At 53.3% G+C, this 17,208-nt stretch overlaps 5 protein-coding genes across 5 annotated transcripts; 3 read left to right on the forward strand and 2 right to left on the reverse strand.

Annotated features, from left to right (window-relative positions):
- Window positions 1–322: 322 nt before the first annotated feature.
- On the reverse strand, window positions 323–523 carry A1O7_03979 (uncharacterized protein; the record flags this gene model as incomplete). Its single annotated transcript, XM_007757995.1, has 1 exon — window positions 323–523. The coding sequence occupies one exon, from the start codon at window positions 521–523 to the stop codon at window positions 323–325; it is 201 nt and encodes a 66-aa protein (XP_007756185.1).
- A 1,763-nt stretch (window positions 524–2,286) lies between these two features.
- On the reverse strand, window positions 2,287–3,009 carry A1O7_03980 (ubiquinone biosynthesis monooxygenase Coq7; the record flags this gene model as incomplete). Its single annotated transcript, XM_007757996.1, has 1 exon — window positions 2,287–3,009. The coding sequence occupies one exon, from the start codon at window positions 3,007–3,009 to the stop codon at window positions 2,287–2,289; it is 723 nt and encodes a 240-aa protein (XP_007756186.1).
- Window positions 3,010–3,504: 495 nt separating this feature from the next.
- On the forward strand, window positions 3,505–5,438 carry A1O7_03981 (uncharacterized protein; the record flags this gene model as incomplete). The annotated part of the gene is made up of 2 exons (XM_007757997.1): window positions 3,505–3,719; window positions 3,776–5,438. 2 exons carry the CDS (start codon window positions 3,505–3,507, stop codon window positions 5,436–5,438), a joined length of 1,878 nt encoding a protein of 625 aa, XP_007756187.1.
- A 1,699-nt stretch (window positions 5,439–7,137) lies between these two features.
- Window positions 7,138–8,169, forward strand: A1O7_03982 (uncharacterized protein; the record flags this gene model as incomplete). Its single annotated transcript, XM_007757998.1, has 1 exon — window positions 7,138–8,169. The coding sequence occupies one exon, from the start codon at window positions 7,138–7,140 to the stop codon at window positions 8,167–8,169; it is 1,032 nt and encodes a 343-aa protein (XP_007756188.1).
- Window positions 8,170–15,633: 7,464 nt separating this feature from the next.
- Window positions 15,634–16,959, forward strand: A1O7_03983 (uncharacterized protein; the record flags this gene model as incomplete). Its single annotated transcript, XM_007757999.1, has 1 exon — window positions 15,634–16,959. One exon carries the CDS (start codon window positions 15,634–15,636, stop codon window positions 16,957–16,959), a length of 1,326 nt encoding a protein of 441 aa, XP_007756189.1.
- Between the last annotated feature and the right edge of the window lie 249 nt (window positions 16,960–17,208).

Raw genomic sequence — 17,208 nt, forward strand, 5'->3', positions numbered from 1 at the left:
TCTTAGTTGCCTTCCGTTTAAGTCTGATGGTAACAAGGTATGCATCCCCGACTCACAGGTACCCACATGACACATGGTTCGGATTGTATTGCTCATATCGTAAGGGAGGTGCAGACATGGATTGACGAGCAGGCGCTTGAGTCTCCAGCAATAGGGTATGCAAAGACAGCTATGAGGCAATCCGGCAGAACACCGGCTTCAATTGATAGTCGTATCTCAAGAATAGAAAGATGCCAATGTCGTACAACCACGCGGCGCTTAGGAGGTCGACCTTGCTGCGCCATTCTTCCACAATGCAGTACCCAACCATCGTCTTCGTGCCTCAGTCCGCACCTGCGTGACCGCCTTGGCCGATTTCTTGTTCATTCTTGATCTCTTCCCACTCCCCACTACCGCCGTTGGTGCCACCCGCAAGTCTCAGCTCCCAGGCCTGATTTCGCATGCTGGTAACCTCCATCTCCAAAGCTCCGATCTTCGTGTGCAGCTCCTTCAGCTTGGCGTCCGTGTTGAACTTCTCTTCCATCTCTGCGATGTCCGTGCGCGCCTGCTGCTGTATCTCCTTGGACTTGGTTGCCTCCAACTTCAGAACAGCCGTGCACCACCCACAATCAGCTGCCAGTGGTGTGTGAGGATTTCTCGAATGAGGGGCATTATGTCGGACGGTGAGTTTCCCACAAGACAGTCGACCCCAAGGCTGAGGCTTATCGCAATGTTTCCACCTGGAGGCGTTCCCGGGGATAAAAATCGAGGCGCAGATTGGCTCGTGGTGAGGGTAAGGGCAGGTGTCGAGTTTGAACCAGCACATTGCGGCGGTATCGTGGGGAACAGTGGTAGAGGATGGGGTTGTTGTAGCTGTGAGAGATTGCGGGATTGCGGTCGGCTGATGAGTAGAACGGGAAGCTGACCTTCTATGAGCAGGTGAGAGCAAATATACTCGCAATGGGTCCGAGATGGAGGTTTGCCTGATTGCTGCTGTGAACGAATGCGCCGATCTGTCTGTGATGTTATGAAAGGATGATTGATCAGTCTGGGTAAGTGAAAGCATAGTTGGTGATGATGAGTGAATAGAAAGAATCTCAAATGCTTCCCATTGCCGCTGCAGAGCGAAGCTGCCACAACCGCACTTTCTGTCCAATTCAATGACTCCAGGCAGGCGTAACTTCATCAACCGCTTTTGTCTGGGCGAAAAAGCACGGCACACGATAGATTGTGGCGAAATCAGCAGATCCAGTGCGCCCGCAGTTCTCCAAAGTGACACCTTCCTTGTCACCTGTGATCGCCAATTGTCACAGATACAACCAGTCATCTTTCCACTCAGCATAGACTCGGAGCTCTTCTCTTCGGCGCCTTGCGCCTTTTCTTGGATACGACCACGTATATTCATGGTATCGTCAGTCTTGAAACAGTGCCAAACTCATCAACAAGCGAGGATTGCGAGACCACATCAAGGACTGAGATAGCAAAACCAATATTGGTCCAAGTCCCACAGCCTTATGCCGGTAATTCCACATACACATCAGCAAACATTCCCGTGAGGAAGACATTCGTCCGGGAAACGGCAGCCTGCAGGCCTGATCTCCGCCAGAAACAAGCTCCTGTCACCCACAAAAGCAACCTTGAGATCTGCCATCAACATCCTGTGTCCATCCACCTGAACCCCAACATTTCTACCACTGTTTGAGGTAGCGACGATGTGCTACGCGATCAAGATTGTTCACTTCGGCTGCCTTGGAGGGGATCAACATGTTGAGCATGCCGTGGTGAGATGCAAACCCGGGCTGGAGTACATAATGCTCACGCCAATCTCTAAGGAGACGTGCAAAGGCACCAAGTTGGTAGAGGACTGGAGGATGGATCCATGTCGTTTTTGTAAGGAGTACATGGAGAGCAGGAGACACTCAGGGACGTTAAGTGGTCGCTCGCGCTCCATGTCCTTGCCTACAAACGGACCCAGAGGAGCAGAGGAGAATGCTGTGTCGACGGACGCCGAAGGGCACACCGTCTGAGGGAGAGCTCTGTGGTGACAGACAGCCCAGCGGGCCGGACACTGAGAACAAGAACGCCACTCCATGACCGCATGTCATTGGCCACACCGTGCCTGTGCTGGGACGGCATTGGCTTTTCGTGCAATTGATTGTTGACCAAGAGCTTGATATGCCGTGATTTTGCGTCCTCGTGTTGATAGGAAACATTAGGCTTGTTATACGTCTTTGCAACTCGGGCGTCGATTCAAGTGGCCGGCCTCAGGCGAAACAGCAAATCTTCGCTGGTGCAGGCAAAACGTTTTCATATCCTCTCGCTTATCCAAATAGCTCCGCGACATCCATATCGAATGACGTCTGTCAAGGGCTGGTAAGGCTGCGCTTCCTTCGCATCATTCTCAACAGCATGGTCTAGATGTTCAAGCTCCTCATCTCGTATCCGCTTTATTTCATCGATCAACACTTTCAATTCGGGATCAAGCCCCTCGCCCTTCTCTTTCAGTTCTGTCATCCACTTGAACAATTCCCTGACTTGCCCATTGTAATGGTTCCCTATTTCCGTTTCCACGGCCTCGGTGCATGCCATCGCCGCTTCTCTTCCCATCATACCGGTTGTCCAGCCTAATACCGTCGCAGCAGCCTGCCAGACCGGATACATTGCAGTGGGACGAATGCGGTGCTTCGCAAGGAGTCCGTTGAAGACCTTGAAATGACCGGCTTCTTGGTCATACATGTGTCTCATGAGCGGGCGCAGGTGTGGGTGTGCCTGCACTATGGGAGGTGTCTGGGCCGTGTAGATGAGGGTTGCTGCTAGTTCACCAGCCTGATTTACACGGAGGGCACGATCGAGGAATTGCCTCTGCTCTGGGGAGAGGTGTATTCTCGGTCGGCTAGTATCTGAGGTTGCTTCCGAGGGAGCATTTTGCGTTGATGCATGACGGAGGGAGATTTGTACGGGAGAGGTCTGCAACGTCTTCGTATGCTTCGCGGAGCCAGAGAGGCCTCGCACGGTGTTTCTAACTATCATCTTGGCTCTCGACTGAGCAGTGGCAACCAAGTACTCAGCCTAGTATCATGCCAGGAAATGGTGATGTCTTGTGCGAGTCATGTATCCAGAAGGTCTGCCGAGACCGAGTCATGAACATTTTCAACTACTCTCTTTCTCCTGTCAACATGCTGCCGCCTTTCTCAGGGCGCCTTCGTCTTCACCAGGATTGAACATATAAATCATTTCAAACTCTTTAGCCATTTGAAACATTGACTTGTCCTCATTTGGCGTTCTTCTAGACTAGACCTGGCTCAAGCGGACAATTGGACGACTGGTGGACCCGCGCCCTTTTCGCCCGGACCTCATCGACAAGCAAACCTCCGGCGCGACGAGCTTTCGTTCCTCAATCCCAGACAGTTACTTCTGCTCTGAGGAACCGTTCCACATTCTCTGTACAACCTCGGTACAGACGACGACCGCCTTGTCTCCAAGCGCAGCCGACAACGCCTCCGGCTTCAGGACTGCCTCATCAACATGGCCGATCTCGATGCTGAACTTCTCGCCCTTGCCGGAGGTGATTCCTCGGGCGAGGAGTCCATGCCATCTTCTCCCAAAGAAAAATCCCCTTCACCACCGCGTTCCAAGAAACAATCTCGAGAGTCCCCTCCCACCGAGGCTCGCAAGGGCGTCGCTAAGACAGTCAAGAGAACGAAGCGCCGCAAGACGTATTCTGATGACGAAGATGAAGTGTACGGTGCTTTCGCTCATGGCACAATCGCTCGAGCTGACCTGTGCGCGCATCCAGATCTTCGCTTTCACAACACTCCGAATCCGCCTCCATGTCCCAATCCGACTCGGAGGCCGACTTTGACCCTGACACGGACGACAAACCCATCTTCCCTTACGAAAAGCTCTACTACGATGCGACAGACAAGGCCCGCATTGAGGCGAAGCCCGAAATCGAACGCGAGGAGATCCTAGCCCAGCGAAGCGAACAAGTTGAACGCCACGAACAAGATCTCACACTCCGACGGCTAGTTGCGCAGCGTGCTCGGGAGGAAGCGAAAAATGCCGCAAAGAATAAGCGTAAGGCCAGTGCAGCAGATCTCGAAGACTCCCAAAGAAAGAGCACCCGACAGCGGACAAAAGTCGGAGGTGGCCGTGTCGGCGAGGCCAGTAGTGCCATTGAAGCGTACAAACGTCAAAGAGAAGAGAAGAACCTGCGCGACGAACAGCGGAAGAGAGGCGAAACCGTAAGGAGACTAGCATCACCGAGGGACAACTTCAGCGATGCAGATGCAGAAGGCGAAAGCGACAATGACTACGACGATCGCCGATACAAGCGAAGGTCACCCAGCCCGCCCAAGGACGAGCCAATTGCCGAACTACAAGACATCCAACGAGCTCGTGTCGGTCGCGATAACTTTGCCCAGGTCTGCTACACACCAGGTTTCAAGGAGGTCATCACCGACTGCTACGCCCGCGTTTGCCTGGGTCCAGGCCGCACTCCAGGTGTCAACGAATACCGTCTCTGCCTGATCAAAGGCTTCGCCACCGGCAAGCCATATGCCATGATCGGCTCTAACGGCAGACCCTTTCCTGTTGACCTGTACATCATAGCTGCCCATGGCAAAGCCGAGAAGCAGTGGTCATTCCTTGAATGCTCCATGCAGAAATTCACAGATGCCGAATGGCTCCGGTACCGCTCTGTCATGGCGAACGACGATCTCAAGATGCCTACCAAGGCATTCATCAATTCGAAGCTAGACCAGATCAACCGTCTGATCAACCACAGATTTACTGACACCGACATCTCAGCAAGAATCAAAGCGCAGGCCGATTTGACCGAGAAAATCACCCGCGCAGGAGAAAAGGCGGATCTCAGAGAACGAATTGCGGAAGCTCGCGCTGAGGGACGAGACGAGGCGGCCGAGGACCTGGAGAATCAGCTCGCAGCCATCGTACCCATGAAACTGGCCTTCGGGACAAGCTTGGACAAGAAGGAAACATCCTACGTGAATCCCGAGCAAGAGAAACTTGCGGAGCTGAACCGTCGGAACCAGAGGTTAAATGCCGAGAATGTCAGGAAAGCGCAGCTTGCGGAGATGAGGCAACGAAAGGCGAAGAAGACGCTCGCTCCTGGTATCGACGAATTGTTCGAAGGTGGAAGTGATATCTCCCGCGCGGGGACACCTGTCAATGGAGCCGGGACACCGAAGCTTGGACCAACACTTGCTGCGGCGGCGGCGAGCATTTCGCGAGCGGCGTCGCCAAACCCGCTCTCCCTCGCTGTGAATAGCACACCTCGCAGCTCCACACCTCTTGCTTCGAGTGCTCTTAAGCCTGTCCTTTCGCAGGGGCAACAGCAGCAGAAGAAGGGAGGTCTTCCGACCATTCGCAAAGCGGCTTTGGATGATGAAATCATTGCGCAGATGGATCTGGGGATTGATCTCGATATCGATATCTGAAGTGAACGGATGTGGTTGTGTATGTGTATTGGACGGGCGCCATCATTACCGTCATACAACGACGCACAGACAGGGACTCACTCCACTTGGACAGCTTGGGTGTTCCGTTAACGTCAGCCTGCCGCCAGGCTGATTGAGAACTAGTGTACCAGTATAAGACCGAGACCGACGTGACCGGGAGGTCGGTCTGCATTGCGCTTTGCGACCATAGATGTCAATCACTGGCAAGGGGAAATGCTACAGCAACCTTTCACGTTATCGTATCTAACCTTGCCACTTTCCCTAGTGTCTCAGCGCATTCGACCTGCATGTGCTTAGGCATCCTTGGAACACAGCGGCGGAGACTGTTCGTCGTTGTGGAACGCGTGCGCTTGTACAGGCCCCATGTCCCGATTCTTCCCGTTCTCTCCGTCACTCAACCTTCGACGAGGAGAGTAGCTTCTGTGCAAGGGTTCCGAGTGGCATTTCGGAGTGCTTCGAGCGCCTTCAGGCCATGGCTCGGTGGGTGGTGGCCCGTGGGAAACGATCGTTATCGTACCACGTGCGACGAGTCTCGGGCTGACTTTCAGAACCTTGACTTATGCTGATCTGATCGGGTGTGTGTGGACCGCTCTCGTCTCTTCCACGCTTTCGTCCTTACTGATTGCTCAAGTCAGAGTATGCCCGCATGATGACATGTGATATACATGGGTATCGTATACAAAGCAGTTTCACTTCTCTGCTATCCCATCGGTGTCCGATCGTTCTTCGAGTATTCCATGACCACTCAATCACCTTCCTCTCTTTGCTCATCGATGTCGTGGTGAAGACGATACAGCTCTCCCACACCGACTCACTGAGTCCCCTCGCTCGAGTCTTTGGTCTCCCCTTTCCTTGCATATTTTCTCTCCTTGTCACTCTTCGATTCGTCTTTCATGTCATGTGCGCTCGTCCTCTGTCCTTCGAGCTACCTGCTTGCTCGTGTACACAGTATCGTGAACCATCTCCTAGCAGAGTTCTTCTCACGGAACTCGCCTTGCAGTAACTCAGTCGGACTCCTCCGGAAACTTTTTCAAGTTGAAACGATAGTTCTGATCGCCAACTCCTCTGCATTCCTCACCTCAACTTTATCCTTCAAATCAAGGATCGCTAAGCCGCTGAGATACACGAGCCTTTTCTCAGGGAAGTCCCGAACTCCGGCGCAACAGCGCATATCTGCCCAAGGATGTGCCTCTACAATTACTCAACATGCCGAGCGCACACGCCGCAAACTCTTCTGCGGAATTTAACGAAGCCGTCTCCCGAACGCCTCCGCCAGGGTTTAGTCCGCTGTATATGGTACCAGGCCTTGGCTGAGGCTTGGCTCACCGATGGAGGTCTTAAGTTCACGGCGACAAGGATGTCTGTCCGTACGTGATGATTCGGCATGACGCTACCATCCTGCAGGAAGATATCGAGGCGATGTCCCAGGCCGTGCTTTTTGAGGGTCTCACGCATGACGATCGCGCGGCTGTCTGGCGTGCTGGCAAGTAGTCTCCTCGAGGGACTGGATGGGAAGAATGCCAACGGACGAGGAGAAATTGGAGTATCTTTACACTTCGACTTCTGGTCCCGTGAGAGAAGATGGAGGTACCACAGGTGGAGTTCATGACAGTGAAGTGCATGGCAGGTCTCCCGGGCCAGAAGGTAAGAAGACGAATAGAGCCGACGTCGTAGCCAGATGGACGGACTAACGGGCGGCGCAGACACAGAAGGCGCAACAGATGGTAGGAAGAGGAAACTCCGAGACGACAAAGAAGCAGCGCCGAAGCAAGAGCGTGATGTAGAAGCTGAGCCAGTCGGAAGCCTCGACGTCAGGCCGTCGAAGAAATCTCGAACGGGGAGTACCAGGAGCAACGACCAAGATCGACGAGACAGCGCCATGCCGTCCTGGCCTTGTTCGCGCGGACGAGGCTCGTCTTTGGCAGGAAGGCCCCGGATTGTATGCAACTCGGTCTCAGCAGAACCGTCGAGCTCGAAGTCGGGCTTCATCAAAAGAACAGGCACGACAGGGCTGCCGACTGTTGGTGAAGTCATTCCGCCGCGACCGGACCAAATCAATAAATCCGAGTCGGAGACATATACGATTTCCCCTATGGGCAATGGCAGGAACTGGAACCCTTTCAAAGACACGATGTTCTGGGATCCGGCCGTGAAATCAGCGAGCGGAAGGAAGAGGTCGGTACGTGCGCAAGAGCCCCTTCAAGCAGCGAGGAGACAAATGGAATTCGAACTCGAAGCAAATTTGAATCAGCTTTCAGCAAGGCCATCCACAGAAGCAGACAATATCTTAACCAGCGCAAGAGGTACCGCTGGCGGAGGGGCAAAGACGCGGAGTGAATCGACGAGGCCTCTTCCGTCCAAATCGACCTCAATGGGCAGTGATCCAGATGAGTTGTCCTCAAGCGACACGTCCGACTCCGAGGCCTCGAGCTCAGCCACGACCGAAACATCTCCACTACTTCAAATCGACCGCGGTGAATGCGAGGTTCTGCCACATGAAGTGACGAAGCTGCGGAAAGAGAATGCACGGCTCCGCATGCAGTCAGCCGATGCGCTTGATTCGAACGCCGCCGCGTCTCGCAGAGAGGCAAGTCTGTTGAGGCAACTGAGCTGGTACGAAGGTGCTGGAGAGCGTGATGGACAAGGTGGGGAAGAAGGCCAAGATAACGGTGAAGTGAAGGATGACGACGAGAAACGAAGCAAGGAATGAGCGGACCGATCGGTTGGAACGTACGCAATCGAGGACGTGACCGCAGGGTCAACGGCATGTCTGTGAAAGGCGTGAGGATGTCTCACATGGAGGGAAAAAAGACGCGGGAAGAGGTCGAAGTAAGCTGAAGCGCATTGCAGAGCCGATGAAGTGCAGTGGACGTGTAGCAGAGTTTAGAAAGCGCTATGTGCGCAAGGCAGAGCTGGGAAAGTGCTTTGCGCTCAGGGCAGAGTTGGGAATGTGATATGCGTCTAAAGCAGTACCAAGAAAGTGCTATGCGCCCATGGCAGATTTGACAAAATGAGAAAGGTGGCTGATATCAAAGCATGATCCTCTACTACTTGGATCTGCCCAGGCACAGTATTGCAATTGGGACAAAGTGCTATCTATCTATGGCAGGGTCAGCAAAGTGCAATGTCTAGGAGAGAGTATATAAGATCTGATAAATGCTGCGCCGTTACATACGCAGAAGCACTCCGCACCTTCTGATATAGTTTATCTGCTGAACTGCAAGGTTGAGAAAGTCTTGAAGACTCTGTAGCTTATTAGACTATGTCTCCCAGGAAACAAGATCAAGGCGAGGGTGAAGTGAAGTGAAGCGAAAGTGAGGATGAAGTGAAGTCAGGTGAGGTGAGGTGAAGTGCTCTTCGGGATACGCTAGCTATTTGCCTACGAAGTACGAAAGTAGTTTCCCCGGCATGACATCGAAGGAAAGAGTTTGTTTGATGACACAGTACATCGTGCAGATAGCGCTCTAAGTGCTGCCATGTTTCGACCGGAAGAGTCCGTCGGTAGACAACTCTAACTGATTCACGAGTCTCTGACAAGCGAACGGTTTCAGCGGAGTGGCAGTCGACGACGTTCTGGGCAGCCCGCTCTCCTGAGGTAGTCGGTAGCTCAGCCATGGGAGCCTGGTCACAGATGTCCTTGTTTGACGGTCCTTCCCTTTGCAGGTGGAATTTCAGACCGGCGTAGCCAAGTACTGGATGCCCACGACGAGCAGAGATACTGGCGAAAGGCTTCGGCTGGAGATCTGTAATCTTGATGTGAGCAGTGGCTAGGAAAGTAAAGAATGGTCAAGTTCAAAACGTGCAGCGCTTTTGCAGGTTGTCTTGCACATCACCATATTTGCCCATCTTTGTCATCAGCGCATCTTCGGGCAGTCAACTTGTGGATTGCGGCTTAGCAGTCCTCGCATATGAGCCTGAAGCACGCTCATCACGTGCAAGAACCCATTACATTTCGGTTTCGGGCCGACTGAGAAGTACGCTGGGATCGGTATACAGTGTAAAGGGACTGATCTGTACGGGATCAATTAACTGAGACTCCACGTTCCCAATAGTGAGGTTCGTTCTCGCATCTTGCGAAGCCACAGATGGACCAATTGAAGAACCAGCAGAATACCTGTTAGGTTCCAGATGTAGTTCCGTGGGTCTAGAATAGCGATGTTCTGATAACCAACGCGGCGTCAGTGTCCAGTCTGAAGGCTGTCACAACGGCGCTTGTATCTTTCAACGGAGTCGCTTCTGTAACGACACGTTGACAGCTTCAGGAGCAGAAAATGCGCGGGTTTGAAGATCAGGCTGTCGAATTTCAGGAGAAAAAGCCATCAACCTAGCCGCAAGCATGTAGCAATCTCACCATAGAACGAAAATGCTCGCAGGGAGGATGTCCGTGTCTTGTCCGAGAATCTTACAGCCATGGGGCACCGGTGCTTGTGTTGACATATAGGCCGTACGGTGTTCGCAGCCAGCACCAAGTTTAGTCGGTAGGGGCCATGTCCTGGGAATCCACGGGGGGTCAGACCAGCAAGCTTACCTAGGTATGGTCTGCACTGAGTTGGGCTTTCCTCGACAAGGTGCGACTTCGCTAATATGGACTGCTGTCGTCCGTCGATGATGTACCTTGCAAGACAGAAAAGAAGACCTACAGTTCATTTCGTAGCGAGCTGCTCATCTCGAAAAGCGGCCTTTCACGTTCAGTCGTCGGTCAGCCGGAGTTGCTTGTACTCGGCATCCGCATCCTGCGCTTGCAATGGGTGTGTCAGTCCATAGATATGTGTAACCACTTGATCAAAACCAGCATACGAGGAGAGCGTGTGGTGCCACGGCTTTGTGTTTGGTTCTGCAAGTTATTTTGGCTGCGTCCGGAATGCGGCAGTCGACAGCTTAAGGCGGACCGTACCGTCTGTGAGTTGACACATGCTGTCTCAGAGCAAGGTTCTGCTGCCCACAGTATACCGACATGTGCATCGAGTCGAATGTGGCCTGCTCCAGGGATGATTCATTCCAAGGTTCCGGCAGCATAATTGGAAGTGAGATAACTGTGGATGGCCTAGGATGGCAACGGATGAGACGCAATCCCGTGCTGTGCCATGTAGTGGCTAGAACCGGGTGGCCAGGTACCGGCAGAGGGCTGTGTATGCTCTGATACACTCCTGGTGGCTGTGAGAACTATGTGTTATCAGAGCGAAGTTAGTCCTTCATCGGTGGCTGACAAAGGCATCAATGATCTTGGTGATCTGTGAACCCTTTGGCAAGAGGAAAATGATGTCATATGCCGTGGTCCTGCATGACTCAAACTCGTGCGAGTAATGAATAAGAGGTCAAGCAGCAGTCACCACCAGACTCCAGCAGCTATCGTTGTTCTGAGTTCGTGCTATGCAAACCCGATAAGCACGTCAAGCAGCACTTCTTGAAACGGCGCCAGATACTGCTATGATGTCGTGACATGACTTGTTTGTGCAATGCGACTGGTTATTTCGAAGGCAAGCAACAGACAGCACGTCATTCTAGGCTCGGCTCTGCTGAGAAGGGGGGCCGACTACGTACCTCGCACCTTGGTACCTGATGTTCAGGGCGAGCACCCAAAGGCAGTCGATCGACATTCTGCTAACGCGTACAGTCCGTAGCGAAGTTTCGTCCTTGAAGAGGCTAGAAGCGGCAAAGGAAGTCGTGGAAGGACAGGGAAAATGATGTGCGAAGAGTGGCACGAGTGTGATGCTGGATGCGGCTCGGGTAGCAGACGTTGTGTCACAAAGCAAGTCCTGCCTATCGATAACCATCCTCAACCCCACAACATGTTGGATGCAACCCTTGTTACAGGTCGACTTTGCTCACGTCTACTTCACGAGGTCGGAGATTCTGAGTTTTGTGATCGCACAGTGGTAAATGATATGTGAGTAAAGACTCAGCTCAGGAGTGAACGTAGCCTGTCAGGTCACGGTCATGCACTCATGGCGATAATGGTTGTGCAGCGTCGTACCTCCAACTGCCAGTCTCATGTACCCGGAATTGGCGCTTTGCAGTGCACTTCGCAGACAGGATGGGCTTCCTCCACAGTATACTTGCATGGCGCGATTCGGCGGCTTTCCATCATTTGCTAAGATCGACGCCAACGTCGAGGTAGGGCCCAATGGAAGATCGCCAAGAGGTTGGACTACGGGCATCGGTGCCAGATTCCATACAGTACTTCGGCTCAATCAAGCCATCAATCCAGAGTCGCTTCTTCGCGAGATACACTGAATATGATGACAATACTCCGTGTGTCAATGAAACCAAATGCAACGACTGATATGAAGGGGCGCTTTCATCGTGATTTTCGTGGAAAAAAGCAAACTTTCGAAGTTACCGAATAGGTCGGAACGGACACTGATCCAAGTCCACCTCGACAGTAACCTTCCCTTTCTGGAATTAGCATGGCAATTGATCAATCAACGGTTACGAGTAAAAGAGAGCCGACTTGCCAGCTGCACGACTTGTGGATCCGAGTAGCTTCTACAAGGTAGCAGCGTAGGAAAAGTGATCCTTCCAAGGCCAGGGCTCTACGAGGGCTGTCCACCTGGTGCACTCGTACTCCGTATGGTGGTACATGAGCCATCGCAGGCCGGTGCGGGTACGCACCAAGAAAGGGTAGTAATCCTCATGTTTTCATCGAGCGGGATGATCTCGTGGAAATTGTAGCTACGAAACACGACGGCATCACGGAGATGTCAGTTAGGTTTCGCAGATAACTCGTAGCAGTTTAACCGGTTCCGAGATCAGCTCCGTCGCGTGCATCGTGCAAATGAGGTTCAGTTGCATTCCCAGATGAAGCGACAAGACAGGTGGCAGGACATCACATATCACTTGCAGTGCAGTACTCGTGCTTCCCGCCGAAGTCAATGTCGGCGTGTCTCTGTTGAACTTCCGGCCGTGTCAACGAAGCGAGGGATGGCGAACCTGAAGAGGGCTGCTCGGTGGAAGAGGCATCTGTCTCTCCGAGGCGCCTCTTCATTAATGAATCAAAATCATTGCGAGGCGCGGGCTGACCACATTCAATATTCGCAGCCATCTAATTTTTCGTCGCTGCAACAGTCCGGGACACAGTACGGAGGATCTCGCAAGAAGCAGCATATTACCGATGCAAGGACAAGGGTGGTGGCGGAGATTTTATCGAAACTTCTCCAATTTGCTCCGAGATGGCCCTGTAACACCCATACCCTAGCACTCCACCTAGCTGCCACCATGCATCCTGGGCTAGCCGAGATTGTCGTTGGTGTTGACAAGCAGGCTTCCCCAGAATTTGCTGGACGCCACCCTCCAATCAGTGGCGGTACTAAGTCGCCTTGAGTTCGCTTGGCTCTGTTTCGCAACGGTGTCTTTTCGTCCGTGTCGCCGACGCCAACAACCCATCTACGAGCTAAGTACGGAGTATCGAATGTCCGCCACAAAACGATGCCCAAGCGCTCGGTCCACAGCCCCTACTTTGACGCGGTCGAAGTAGTATGCGGGGAATAAAGTCCCTTGAGAAGGCGCAAACACTTTGTAAAGACCCGTGACTTGGCGAAGTAGTCGTCATTATTGCAGCACGACCAGAGGCAGAAGTCTGGGCAACATGACCTATTCTGCACAATCGCGTGACCAGCAGTGGTAGCATGATCAAAAGAATTGGCCCTTTCAGATGGCGGCGGAGGTGCAAGCAGGCTACGGAGTACGGACTCACTCTTTCGTAGCGGAGGTCGCGTTGAGATACATCCGCATCTGTGTTGACGGCAGTGAGAGTGGTGGCACTGTCAGGTGTAGTCTGGCACGAACCTTCCGATCATTTTTCGGAAGCGTTTGCAGTAGGATTGGCAGACGCGGCTGTGGCGTACTTGAGTACACAGTACTCCGTACTGGGCACTCAATTGCTTGAAAGCCAGTCGTAGGAGGATGCCCCACGCCACGTACTCCGGATGCGAGTACGGAGTACTCTACACGGAGATAAAGCCTTCAAATTGTGAGCTGTTGGGAAGGTACTCGTACTCCATACTCCGTCCTTCCGCCATCTTGCTTTGCAACCGACGCGGAACAGGCCATTCACCCGGGGGTTCATACTCCGTACCAAGAGGGAAAGCCACAAGACACGTCGTCACGACCAGTGGCGACCGCTGCACCAACAAATTCCAGCATCATCAAGGAGGTTGGCAGGCCTCTAGATGTTCTCTCTCGTCGAGTCCCATGACGAAGATGAGTTGGCTGGTGAGTGCCAACTAGACCACTGCAAATCTTGAAGTCGGCAAGTCGGTGGACGGGGAAAAAGCACCGACACGCCGGCGCTAAACCTCAAACTTCGCACCAGCTACTTAGGCAGCAGCCAATCACAACCGGCACACGCACCATTGCATCAGTAAGTCGCCGCCAATTAGTTCTCCAGGCATGTATAGAGGCGCTGGAGAATGCATACCGTGCCCGTACCTTGCTTCGAACGTGTTGTAGGAGTTGGTGATCGAATTGTTAACTGTCTTCTTGTTTCACTTTCCCCGGACCACAAAGAGGGTCACCCCAAAGTCTCAACCACGGAGGTCTTGCCGCGTTCGATATCGCCTTGTCACTAAGAACGAGGATGGGCGTGAAGGATGAATTTGTCCGTGTCCATATTGCGCTTCAGGCATCGAACTCTGCCGCAGTAGCCACGCGTTTTTGAACATAGAAGGGTTAGTACGGAGTACGGAGTACTGTATACGGAGTAGGTGCAGCACGATGCCGCTGGCAAACGCTAGAGTTCGCAAGTCGTAGTGGCCGTTGCAAGTTTGCCCCTCCGTGCCGGTGGCTTTTGCAAAGACACACAATAATAATGAAGCCTAATCAGCCAATCTAGGGCGATCACCTGGCAATCTCATTTGACAGGCTTAGGTTGATATCTTTTTCAATCCCATGCTTGTAGTCGGGATAATTGAGATTTTGGCAATCACCTGTCTCAATACTCCGTACGAGTATAGAACACGCGAGACGATCACGGTCCGTAATGTGACACGCGAGGTGAAATCTGTTCCTGGATTGCGAGACGTGACTCGGGAGTATGCGCATTCTCTGCTGATCGAATTGCCGATCTATGAGGGCTTTCGCAAAACTTTGCAGGGCCACGAGGTGAGCCAAGAGCCGCGCCTCCACCTAGACCCGTCATTTGAAAGAGGTTGGATAGAATAACGCCGGGTTCGGTAGTGAGCCAGGCTTACCACTGTACTTTGAACCTCGATTGGCGCGCTGGAAGCGACGAGGCATCAAGCACATCATCAAAGCGCATGGTGCTGAGTTCGCTGACCGACTCGGTAAGAGCGAACGACGCAGCAGCGGCTGACTGGGCTGAAGCCCTCAACTGACAACCTACGGCATGGGCACGCCGTGACTCGGCGAGTGCGTTTCTTTGGCGCCTGGGGCAGAGGGACCGGCTAGAGCGCAAGAACACTAGTGGAGACTGCGGCATGGGCGTCCGCCGCCGACGCATCACCAAGGGGGCTTGGGGCTTTTCACTTTGAGCCGAGCTTTTGACAAAGCCTGGGCTCGGGGCAGGGGGCAGGGAAGAAGCGACAGCTGACCAGGATGCCGAAGCACAGGAGTGGAGCACGGTGGTTGAGGGTTCCGCGTCACCTGGGAAAGGTGGGCAAGGATGGACAGGGCCCATGGCTGGCTGCGTCAAGTCCAGCAAAGAATGCATCGAGACTGGCCGGCGTCGCCACAGGCTCAGAGCGTGACCGGCAGGGGACCCAGTTCTCGCATCTACGCTGTGCCATGGGCCGCGCAACATGTTGTGGCAACTTTCGATCCTGCCTATCAAACCCCATCTTGCTGGCGTGTCGGCAAACTCCCCCGTTTCAGGATCCGGGCGTGTATATACTCCATCCCAACGCCCACCACCCTCCACTGCAGAAGTATACACACACAATCCCCTTCCACCATCTCACGGCGATACCATTGCTCGCGAATCTTGCTGCACTGCCTAAAAAATTACAGAAGCTCCAGTTCAGTGCCGATAAACTCTAACCTGCACACCTTACCACCGCTTCACGAACCTGACACACCCGCTGACTGTATTCAACCTTAACTGAGCGAATTTCCCTGCGGGTCTTCTTCCGGAACCAACACCAGAAATACCACACCACCAATCCGGCGTTTATTAAGCGGCCGCTCCTCTCTTTGTTCGACGTCCTTTCTCTCTGTCACAATGACAGACTACCACTACCCTCAGTCGCCCACCATGTCACAAGACAGACATATGGGCTCGCTGGCCGCGGCCCTCAGAATGAAGTTGGAGGACTTACCACAGCTCAACATGGCCAACCTCAACGCACACCAGCATAAACGCGCATCACTCGAAGTGCCGAACTCAGCATCATCATCATACTCGGCCTATTCCTTCAGCTCGAGAGCCTCAGAGGACACCGATGTCACAGACCTCACCGTAACGCCAACAGCACGGTCACGGTCCAGCACATTTGCAAGCACATTCGACGACTCAGAGCAACTACCCTCACCTATGCCGCACTCAGAGCCTTGCAAGCCGCCCTTGAAAGTTGTCCTCGGCACTGCATCAGTCGGCTCGCACTTGTCCCCTCTGGCAAAGATCACGACGGTGGAAGATGCCTCGAAGTTCGTGAGTTTGTTCCGGTCAAGAGGATACTACGACATCGATACTGCACGAGCTTACCCCGTTGGGCGAGGCGGCACTTGTGAGAAACTATTGGGCGAGGATGAACTGAGACTGTCAAAGTGGGCAAACGTCTCAACCAAAGTTTCGAGTTTCATGCCTGGGTCACATCGGGCAAAGAACATTGCCATGAGCATTGACCGGTCACTGGATGCGCTGAACACCGACACCGTCGACATCATGTACCTCCACGCGCCCGACCGGGCCACTCCGTTCAAGGAGACTTGTGAGGCCATGAACAAAGCATACCTTGAAGGCAAGTTCGAACGGTTTGGTCTCTCCAACTACTCAGTAGAGGAGGTCGAAGAGATCGTCCGCATCTGCGAGGAGAACGGCTGGGTCAAGCCGTCGGTCTACCAAGGCCAGTACAATCCCATCTGCCGAGGCGGCGAGGAGAGACTGTTTGAAGTGCTTCGGGAACACAACATCGCCTTCTATGCCTACAGCCCTTCAGCCTGCGGGTTCTTCTCGAACAAGGTCTCACGAGCGTCCACCAAAGACAAGAACAGCCGGTGGAACATCGCATCACCGCTTGGAGCCAAGTATGCTGGCGACTACTTCCATGACCCCCTCTTCGCCGCCGCCGAGGTCGTTCGTCAACAAGCTCGAAAGTACGGCATCTCTGGGCACGCCGCTGCTCTACGATGGACGACCTGGCATTCCCAGTTGGGCGCCGAATATGGCGACGCTGTCATCATCGGTGCTTCCAAGCTCTCGCAACTGAAAGAAAACATGGACATCCTAGAACAAGGGCCTCTTCCCGAGCCCCTCGTGGAGACCCTGAACGGGGTCTGGGAAGATGTCCGGGCTCTCGAGAAGGGTCCCCGCTTTTCCTTTGTCTAATTGTATTACGAATTGGGACGGCGAAGAAACAAAGCACGTTTACTGGTTATGGGACATGCAAAAACGGCACTCGGGATGATTACGGTATGGTTGGTGACCTCTGCGTTCGGGGTTTGCATTTTCGGCAAGAAAACTTGACTCTTGACCCTTGACCTTCGACTTCGATCCCTCAAGTGCTGAGGTGGATCTGTTTTTGGACTTTTGGACACGGACGTCCCTTTGTGATTGGACTGTTCGCTGTATGTGTGA

Source organism: Cladophialophora yegresii (genome assembly GCF_000585515.1).
Source record: "Cladophialophora yegresii CBS 114405 chromosome Unknown aczIN-supercont1.3, whole genome shotgun sequence".
NCBI classification, from domain to species: Eukaryota; Fungi; Ascomycota; class Eurotiomycetes; order Chaetothyriales; family Herpotrichiellaceae; genus Cladophialophora; species Cladophialophora yegresii.